Source organism: Gymnoscopelus braueri (assembly GCF_963280865.1).
Source record: "Gymnoscopelus braueri genome assembly, chromosome: 16".
Lineage (NCBI taxonomy): Eukaryota > Metazoa > Chordata > Actinopteri > Myctophiformes > Myctophidae > Gymnoscopelus > Gymnoscopelus braueri.
In genome coordinates this window covers 49,585,379-49,596,532 of record NC_137616.1, presented here as the reverse complement: position 1 = coordinate 49,596,532, position 11,154 = coordinate 49,585,379, and the positions used below count along the sequence as shown (strand labels likewise).

Here is an 11,154-nt window from a genome sequence, read left to right as displayed (position 1 = left end):
CTAACATTCCATTCAATCAAGGTCTTTTGTTCTCACAGCTGAGACCACTAATGGCCCTAAGGCTCGCTGCAGCGATGGGGAGGGGAGCGCATCCTCACAGCCGCCTGGACGCACAGCAAGGCAATGCAAACTGCGACTCTATGTCTGTTAGATGTAGTATCAATTTACTATTTTTAAAAGTATTTTGCGGGCCGCCATGGACCTTTCCGCGGGCCGCTAAACGCCCGCGGGCCGCCAGTTTGACATCACTGGTATAGACAATTGGAAATACTCCAGTAAAGTAAAAGTACTTGAGCAAATGTACTTAGTTAATTTACACCACTGGTGTGTGTGTGTGTGTGTGTGTGTGTGTGTGTGTGTGTGTGTGTGTGTGTGTGTGTGTGTGTGTGTGTGTGTGTGTGTGTGTGTGTGTGTGTGTGTCAGACTGACGTCAGGCTTGCAGTGCTGGAAGATGCTCAGAGGCAGGGTGAGGTCCTGCTGGGCCAGGCTGACCAGGTATTCTCTCAGCAGAAGCTTGGAGGTTCCGGCCGCCTGTCTCTCACAGCGATGGAGGAACGGCATCATCCACTGGAACACGTCCTTCACGTAGCGCTCCTGACTGGACTGGAGGAGGAGGAGGAGGAGGAGGGGGAGGACATTAGCAGACGCACAGGAAGTGAGGAAGACCCGTTGAGACTGACATCTTAACTCTTTCACTGCCAGAGTATATACGTGAGGTAACTTATTTTTTTGTACGTGAGGTAACTTTTTTTTTTTACATGAGGTAATTTTTTTTTTTAAGTGAGGTAACTTTTTTTTTTTTACATGAGGTAACTTTTTTTTTTTACGTGAGGTAACTTTTTTTTTTTACGTGAGGTAACTTTTTTTTTTTACGTGAGGTAACTTTTTTTTTACGTGAGGGAACTTCTTTTTAACGTGGGGTAACGTTTTTTTTTACGTGAGTTAACTTTTTTTTACGTGAGGTAACTTTTTTTTACGTGAGGTAACTTTTTTTACGTGAGGTAACTTTTTTTTTAACGTGAGGTCACTTTTATTTTTTAAGTGAGGTAACTTTTTTTGCCACAAGCACGCTGAAAATACAATCTTTTGTCAAAATTGAGCGTTTTTCCCACCTCCCCAACTGGCCACAGAACATTTATATACATTATGATCGCTTGTAAGACGGTTGGTAAACACAAAGGGGATCACTGTTCGTTATCCAGAGAAAAAGAAAAAAAAACGGAACTGCCTCCCCTTTAGCCAGAGCCTGTTGAAAACACTGTGCCTCGTCGAAACCAGGGCAAAATAAATTAACTAGAGTTACAGGCATCTGCAGGAAACCAATAGCCTGGTAAACCCTCCCTCCGGAAATCTCAATTCCATTTCATTTCAGGAGTGAGTCTGGGCTGATCGCCCATTCTGCAATATTGGCTGCAGGCTGAGTTGGGCGGAAGTAATACCGTTGACTGACAACCCCTTCAGCCAATGATATTTTTTCCCCTTCAGCCAATCAGCAGTTCACCAGTCTAATGTGACGTCAACGGGACTTTTGAGACAGCCAAGCCCAAAATGGGTTGCCTTATTCGGGTACATGGGTGTCACTGCCCACCCCTACCGGTTCTCTAAATTTTTATTTTTAAATAGGCTTTGTCATGATTAATTGACCACATATATGAAGTTAAACAACTAAATTCTATCCAAACGATATCTTATAAGTAAATTCCGTGCCTCAAAATAGAAGTTAGAGAGCTTTTTGAAGTAAAAAAATCGCGGAGATTATAGCGGACAGAAAAAGATGGCTGCCGTTCGTGTTTTGGGCTCACTCGAACTCGCCACCTGATTGGCCAACTGTCGCTGTCAATCACAGAACGATGTGCGACGACGCTGATAGGCTCGGTTAGCTGGTAATTCCACTAGAAACCCCCACAATGGGCTATCAGGCCAGACTCACTCCTGAAATGAAATGGAATTGAGATTTCCGGAGGGAGGGTTTACCAGGCTAGGAAACCAATAGACAGAGAGTGGATGGAAGCGGAAATCTTCGGATGACGTTAGTTCCGTATCCGTGTGAGTTACAGTGAAAGTGGTCACTCCGGATTATGGTTCACAGCACGATCTTTTATAAAACAATTAAGTTTAACAGTTAACGCGTCCATAACAGGCTACGCCTCGGCATAATTCTACGCGTTAACGCGTTCCATGGCAGGCAAAGAGTTAACATGTGAGATGTAAGTTGTAGGTCGTAGGGGGAGGCGTGGGCTTACATTTTTCATGAGGAGGCGGAGCTTGTTGATGTCACTGAGCTGCTGCAGGTGGCGCAGCGTGACGCTCAGCTCGCACGACGTCTCGTACACCAGCGTCTCCATGGTGACCAGGTCGTCACACAGCAGCTCCAGGCCGGGGATGTCGCGCTCCTTCCCCAGACGCACCAAAAACAGAGCACAGTCCACCTGGAGCCCACCAATGACAAGACAGGGGGAGTGAAGGCACTGGACCAATCAACAGTCAGCTTATGACGCGTCTGCGACGCTAGCAGAGAGTCAAACAGTTAGAAGTAAAGCAGTGGTTCTCAACCAGTGGTCGGGGGACCACCAGTGGTCCTTGAAGGGGTTCCAGGGGGTCCCCAGACAAATTCATAGTTAGGAACCAAATGGACCCTTATGTGTCTGTAACTCTGAGAGTGTACAAATGGAACCAAATGGACCCTTATGGGGTCTGTAACTCTGAGAGTGTACAAATGGAACCAAATGGACCCTTATGGGGTCTGTAACTCTGAGAGTGTACAAATGGAACCAAATGGACCCTTACAGGTCTGTAACTCTGAGAGTGTACAAATGGAACCAAATGGACCCGTTAGGGTCCATTTGGTTCCATTTGTACACTCTCAGAGTTAAATGAACACTAATGATGATGATACAGTGTAGATTGGGACCCCCAATAAATATAAATGGTCGAGTACCTCCCTGGCATACAGTATCTTTTCAAACGGGGGTCCGTGGGCTAATATGTGTCAATTCGGGGGTCCTTGACACGAAAAAGGTTGAATAATGAATAAACTAATATGAATAAACTAATATGTTATGTCTAAGTATGAAACCTATATGAACATGTCTGACTCAAACATCAGATTCGTCCCCCACATGAGTTATTTTGAAGAATAATACATACATAAGAATGTAAAAAAATATACATATTTATTAGAATCTGAACGCACATTTTAAATCATTCACACATGAACACAATGCAACAGTAGCATCACACTACCTCTGATGATAAGATGGAGGCTAAACTCATCAATACTATTACTACTTTGTTGTCGTGCAAAGGTAGCGAAAATTGTCAATCTACAAGCTCACAACGCGTCCACTCGGCCAGGTGTGACACAATGTGAGCGTGAAGATCGGCTATTTGTTTTAGCTATTTATTAAAATACATTTAAAGTGAAAGTGATTAAGTGTTTCTGTGGGGTCTATATATATTTAACACATATGGTTTTCACCTGACATCGACCATAAAAAAGACACACTGTACATAATACGGTCCGCCCAGCCAATCAATGTTCAGCCACCTGTAGAGTGACAGCGTGGGAAGCCAATCAATAGCAGAGGCCTGTTAGAGTGACAGCGTGGGAAGCCAATCAATAGCAGAGGCCTGGTAGAGTGACAGTGTGGGAAGCCAATCAATAGCAGAGGCCTGTTAGAGTGACAGTGTGGGAAGCCAATCAATAGCAGAGGCCTGTTAGAGTGACAGTGTGGGAAGCCAATCAATAGCAGAGGCCTGTTAGAGTGACAGTGTGGGAAGCCAATCAATAGCAGAGGCCTGTTAGAGTGACAGCGTGGGAAGCCAATCAATAGCAGAGGCCTGTTAGAGTGACAGCGTGGGAAGCCAATCAATAGCAGAGGCCTGTTAGAGTGACAGCGTGGGAAGCCAATCAATAGCAGAGGCCACCGGGCCCTGTGGTGAGGATTGCTTTCCCTCCACTTTCAGAGGGACCTGGCCCTTTGGGCACAACGGTTAACACACTGGCCCTCATGTATCAATGGAGTGTAAAAAAACGGCTTATTTTTTGCCTTAAATCTGGCCGTAGGCCAACGTCCAAGTGACATTTATCAAGCGATCCTATACAGCCAATCCTAGCGACAACTGCCTCCGACCTGACGTGAGATCTGAGCGGGCCGTACGCTGAAGACAAACGTCAGGATGTATTGATAAATGCCGAAAGTTGCGGCGATCTCGCCGTACGCCCATTATTTGGTCTGCACCGCGTTGATAAATGAGGGCCCCTGTGCACAGTGCAAGTACCTACCTGTCTGGAGCAGGAAGTGTGTCACAGTGAAAAGCGTCCTTAGGACGCTTTTCACTGTGACACACTTCCTGCTCCAGACAGGTAGGACCATAGACATATAAAGGTAGACGCCTCATTCGGCTCTGAAGCGTTTGTATCTCGGGCGCGCTTCCTGCTTCCGCAGGGCTGCCGTGTGCGTCACACACGCGGAAGTTCGGTAGGCCAATCAGAGGCAGGTGGGGGCGGGTCTTTTTGTAACCCAGCTCTTAACCCAGCTCTTAACCCTTTGAGAGGCAGCAGCTGACAGCTGTGCGCAGCATCTAGTTAGTTGGAACTTGGCAAACTCCACACTCTATTTGTGAAATTCAAAAAAGAGACTGGTCCTTTTTCATATCAAGGTCCATTATTTATTCAGCATTTGAGTCACGGAACACCGTTTGATAAGCTTTAGCCTCTCACACCCAAAACGTAGAATATGTTATCGTTCGATAAGATGTTGTCAAAATAACAATTGTTTACGTTCTCTAATTGTGTACTTGTTTAGTAAGTAATGCAGATGTTTAACAATTTGACTCTTGACAGTGTGAAATGTTATACTCAAGATTTAAAGATCTATAAGGGTCCATTTGGTTATTATCAACTCTCCATCATTTAGCTGGGTACCACCTGGAACCCCCTCAATGACCACTGGTGGTTCCCAGACCACTGGTTGAGAACCATTGCACTGACAAGTCCCGGAAAAGACGCACTGTGATTGGCCAGTAGTCAACGCACTGTGAGCGCTGTGATTGGCCAGTAGTCACTTTGAGTGACAGGTTCCCTGCGGAAGACGGAAGAGCCGCCGTGTATTGCGATACAAGTCGCCCCAATGAACTGCAGAGGCCAATGAGGTATCTAGGTTTCTAATATCTATGGGTAGGACTCCCATAGATATTAGAAACCTAGATACCTCATTGGCCTCTGCAGTTCATTGGGGCGACTTGTATCGCAATACACACGGCTCTTCCGCCCTGCACGGCTGCACCTGCCACTCAAAGTGACTACTGGCCAATCACAGCGCTCACAGCGCGTTGACTACTGGCCAATCACAGTGCGTCTTTTCCGGGACTTGTCATGCAATGGTTCTCAACCAGTGGTCCGGGAACCACCAGTGGTCCTTGAGGGGGTTCCAGGTGGTACCCAGCTAAATGATGGAGAGTTGATAACCAAATGGACCCTTATATAGATCTTTAAATCTTGAGTATAACATTTCACACTGTCAAGAAGAGTCAAATTGTTAAACATCTACATTACTTACTAAACAAGTACACAATTAGAGAACGTAAATAATTGTTATTTTGACAACATCTAATCGAATGATAACATTCTAAGTTTTGGGTGTGAGAGGCTAAAGCTTATCAAACGGTGGTCCGTGACTCAAATGCTGAATAAATAATGGACCTTGTCACCTTGATATGAAAAAGGTTGAAAACCACTGTTCTAATGCATTTACGTCCATTGAAGCAGACGGTCTCTCCACAATTAAAATCATCACAACTCCCTGAATTTTCAACCTATTTTCAAGCGGTAAAGTTTGTCACAAATGCGAGACATGGAGTTATGGATCCAGTAGGCGTAGGCCTATATTTGGTTACATCTAAATTGCATATTTTCATACCAAAATACTTTCAAGTAACAGTAATAGTCACAAAATATTTTTGTCTCCATTCACTGACAGACTACATGAAATATGCTGGCCACATTGCAGAATTGCCTTTATCTAACATCCTTCATGTTAGCTATTCAGGTCAGAACAGAGCTATCAACTTTGAAAGACTGAAATAATTGTTCATTTGAGAATTTTCTCTTCCAAAAACAGCAACTATAAATGAAAAGTCTGTGTTCCATATTTTAATGGCACTGAAAGTATAACATATAACACAAATACTATAAGACAGCCAAAAGAATATCATTCCAAAGTCACAGAGCAGAATATCATAATGGCAATAAAGATAAAATAATACCAGAAGCATATCATTTTCTAGCCATGGTTCACGTGACGCTTGTATACGGGCTAATCATTTTCCACACGAAGCGACCATGTCTTATTTGAATTTCACAAATAGAGTGTGGAGTTTGCCAAGTTCCAACTAACTAGATGCTGCGCACAGCTGCTGCCTCTTAAAGGGTTAAAAGCTGGGTTACAAAATGACCCGCCCCCACCTGCCTCTGATTGGCCTACCGAACTTCCGCGTGTGTGACGCACACGGCAGCCCTGCAGAAGCAGGAAGCGCGCCCGAGATACAGACGCTTCAGAGCCGAATGAGGCGTCTACCTTTATATGTCTATGAGGACTCCTACCTGTCTGGAGCAGGAAGTGTGTCACAGTGAAAAGCGTCCTACTACCTGTCTGGAGCAGGAAGTGTGTCACAGTGAAAAGCGTCCTACCTGTCTGGAGCATGCGTCGATGTCCTGTGCTCTGCTCAGGTACCAGTCGGTCAGCAGCTGGATGGAGGGCGTGGCCGTACGGAAGCACAGCAGCTCCGCGGCGTCCTCGTAGAGAACGCTGTCGTCATCACACTGAGTCTGATCCAACACCGCTCTGAAGCGCACACACACACACACACACACACACACACACACACACACACACACACACACACACACACACACACACACACACACACACACACACACACACACACACACACACACACACACACACACACACACACACACACACACACACACACACGGAGAGAGGGAGGAGAGGAGAGAGAAATGAAATGAAAGAGGAATAGAAGTCTGAAGGAGACTCAGTGGTGGAAAGTAACTAAGTACATTTACTTAAGTACTGTACTTAAGTACAATTTTGAGGTATTTGTACTTTACTTGAGTATTTTCAATTTCCAATATTTTTACTTCTACTCCACTACATCTCAGAGGTAAATATTGTACTTTTACTCCACTACAATTATTTGAAAACTTTAGTTACTAGTTACTTTTCAGATATAAATTATGATATTATGAAACATACATTAACCACTTTAGCCCTATATTATACATAGGCTATTTGAAAATAGCAGATCTACAAGCTCACAACGCGTCGCATCGCGACGCGTTGTGAGCTTGTAGATCGGCTATTTTCAAATATTTAGTACTTTTACTTTTGGTACTTTAAGTACATTTTTATGCCAATACTTTTGTACTTTTAATCAAGTAAATTTTTTATTCTGGACTTTTACTTGTAACAGAGTATTTTTATATTGCAGTATTGCTACTTTTACTTAAGTAAAGAATTTGAGTACTTTTTCCACCACTGGAAGGAGTGCTCCTATAGGGTCCGTGTCCAGCATGTCTTCCTAAACCATTGGTTCTCAAAGTGGGGTCTCCCCCAAAAGAAGAAAAAAATATGTTTTTAACATAAATATTCTCTTCAGGGGGTCCCTGGCACAAAACATTTTTTTAGGTGGGGGTCCGTCGCCAAATACATATCAATTTGGGGGTCCTTGACATGAGAACATTTGAGCATCACTGTTCTAAACCACCCAGAAGCAGTGGTGGAAAAAGTAATCAAATTCTTTACTTAAGTAAAAGTACCAATACTGCGATATTAAAATACTCTGTTACAAGTAAAAGTCCAGAATTAAAAACTTACTTGAGTAAAAGTACAAAAGTATTGGCATCAAAATGTACTTAAAGTACCAAAAGTAAAAGTACTAAATATTTGAAAATAGCAGATCTACAAGTTCACAACGCGTCGCGATGCGACGCGTTGTGAGCTTGTAGATCTGCTATTTTCAAATAGCCTATGTATAATATAGGGCTAAAGTGGTTAATGTATGTTTCATAATATCATAGTTTATATCTGAAAAGTAACTAGTAACTAAAGTTTTCAAATAATTGTAGTGGAGTAAAAGTACAATATTTGCCTCTGAGATGTAGTGGAGTAGTAGTAAAAATATTGGAAATTGAAAATACTCAAGTAAAGTACAAATACCTCAAAATTGTACTTAAGTACAGTACTTAAGTAAATGTACTTAGTTACTTTCCACCACTGGTGACATGTTGTTTTTTTTTCGGGTCAGGTGTCACACTATTGCCCTATTTGGATTCAAAACGGCAAGTGTAGCTGAAAAGCTACACGTTTGCATGTCTGAATAATGCAAAACAGAAATATTTGTTTGCATTTGCTTTCCCCCCCCCCCATATATTTTCATAATAAAAAAGTGCCATATATCGTATCGTATCGATGTCGTGAGCCCAATATCGTATCGTTTCATGAAATTAGTGTATCGGCACAACCCTAATTGAAAGCCATGTCTTTCTACCATGCAGGTCCATGGTTCACTCTCTTCAGAGCGTGGGGTGTAAAATAAAATGCAGACTGACTTTGATTATTACAGTATTACTTTGCCGTCCAACGCTGGATACTGTGATATAAAATGGTCGTCATAATACTGAATGTTAACATAAAATACCACATAGCTATAAAAACAGCTGTGTAAAGATAAATGCAGAGTTTGGAGCTATCCTAAGAACAGCAGCAGGTCAATGACATACAGTAAGCGCATTATTTAATGGTTGTTGTTCTGAGTCACAGGGTGATGATGTGGAGAATGGAACGCCACTGTTCTTCATATTAATGCTGCCAACACATGCTGCTCTGCTGTATGGAATATGGATTTTCATAACTACAGTAGCTTATTATGTCCACTGTGAGGCTTCAGAAAGGTTGGTTATTACGTGTAACAGGTCTATTATAACCAACTGCAGTATTGAACTATTGTGCAAAGGTTTGCACCATAGTTGCATTTGGTTTGTGTGTGTTTAAACCTGGTGTGTATGTCATTACACACTTAATGCTTCGTTGACTGGGGTTCCCCAGGGCTCTCTACTAGGTCCATGGATCTCTGTGTGTGTGTGTGTGTGTGTGTGTGTGTGTGTGTGTGTGTGTGTGTGTGTGTGTGTGTGTGTGTGTGTGTGTGTGTGTGTGTGTGTGTGTGTGTGTGTGTGTGTGCGTTTACCTGCACTCCTCTGTCTCACACCAGTCCATGTCTCTGTGTCTCTGCTCGACCCATCTCTCCATCCGCAGCTCTCCATTGTCGTCCACACTGACAGAGTGTAAACATGGACGGTATTAATTGATGAAAAAACAAACATAAATACATATGGAGACAGATACAATGTTTCTGCCCAACAGAGACACTATTAGAACAAAGGCCAGAAGTCAGCAAACAGAAAGCCTCTTCCCCTCCACCCGTAATAGACTGAATAAATCAGCAAAGACTTTTAGTGTGAAATAAACCTCAGGAGAACTGTGGTGAGAGGTGGCAACAACGTACGGGAAAGAAAACAGCACCGAGTTCTAAGAACTAGGGGATGAAAAACCAAACGTTCCACCATAAACATGTCAAGAACTTTTCATTTCAGAGGAAAAAAAGGGAAACCGGGTCGTAAATTGCGAGGACTTTCACTTTGCAGGAGTTTGGGGGGAGTGACACTGAGGGTCACGACATACGAGGGACGGAACCGCCGTGAAGAATGACCGTCTGACCTCGTGCTGAAAAGAGCCTGAGACGAACACACACAAAGACACGCACACACACACACACACACACACACACACACACTATGCCCACGCATAGATTAACCCATTAAGACCTGAGGCCGATTCTACAAAATGTCTTCTAAATCCTAACTGTTTTTTGAAAAAACCTATGTTGCTGTGTCAGTGGTTTCTCAATCTTGTTCATGTCAAGGACCCTAAAAAATGATATGTATTTATTTGGCCTACGGACCCCCATCACAAAAAGTTTTGTTCCAGGGACCCCCAGAAGCAAAGAATAGAGTTAAAAATGTTCGCTTTAAACAATATATATATATTCAAAGATTTGCACATATTTTCTCGATTTTTCAAAAATAGCAGATCTACAAGCGCGCTATGAGCTTGTATATCTGCTATTTTTGAAAAGCCAAAGTGTAAAATAATGCTTTTTTAGCTAAAAATCAAAAAGTGACACAGATGCGTTCCAGGTCGTTCTTAATGGGTTAATTTGTATTAATCCTAATTGTGAGGACATAAACATGGATTTTATGAATGTCATATTCTTATTTTGCCATGTTTTACCCTCAGCCTAAAATAGCCAATCTACGAGCTTGTAGATTGGCTATTTTCAGTGCACATCACTGGCCCACCACTACATATACATCAGGCATAGAGGCTAACTGTACCCTACCCGACAAATGTGTGCCGGGCTGGGCCTTTGTGTTATTTGTGACGTTATGTTGATGGATTGAATACATAGGACCCCAATGGAAACAAGAACGCAAGGACATCTTTGGTGTTATCCTTTTACACCAAGTGTTTGACTGTACTGAGTACTCCTGCCGTTTTGCATTTCTGTCTGATAAAATATTCAATCAAAACAAGTACAGTAAGGTCCGTACAGTAAGGTCCACACACACACACACACACACACACACACACACACACACACACACACACACACACACACACACACACACACACACACACACACACACACACACACACACACACACACACACACACACACACACACACACACACACACGACAGCGTGAGATGCGAATGTTGTTTTTCCTGCATTTGGTGTTTAGTTGTTTTATCTGTGTGTCTGCAGACATGAAAATATGCACGGCGGGCCGTTAAAACATGAATGAGATAGTGTAGTGATGATTTGTGGCCTGCACCGTAGGCCACAAATCATCAGGAAACCACGACACCGTGGCATAAAGCTCTGAAGACGTGCGGCGATGCACTTTCTAACATCATAAATTACATCACAGCAGCAAATACTGCACCTAAGAGCTGTCCGGATGTAGTGGGGCTTTGATTTATATGAACAGCCAAAAGGAGGGGAGATTGT

At 43.1% G+C, this 11,154-nt stretch overlaps 1 protein-coding gene across 1 annotated transcript in view; it reads right to left on the bottom strand.

The window, feature by feature from the left end:
* nbas (NBAS subunit of NRZ tethering complex) overlaps positions 1 to 11,154 on the bottom strand; it is a 245,306-nt gene that overhangs the window by 148,780 nt on the left and 85,372 nt on the right. The window contains exons 22-25 of the mRNA XM_080452909.1: positions 9,271 to 9,357; positions 6,692 to 6,845; positions 2,244 to 2,429; positions 430 to 603 (exon numbers count right to left, since the gene is read on the bottom strand). Coding sequence (XP_080309035.1) covers positions 430 to 603; positions 2,244 to 2,429; positions 6,692 to 6,845; positions 9,271 to 9,357 — 601 coding nt within the window. The remainder of the gene's footprint in view (positions 1 to 429; positions 604 to 2,243; positions 2,430 to 6,691; positions 6,846 to 9,270; positions 9,358 to 11,154) is intronic.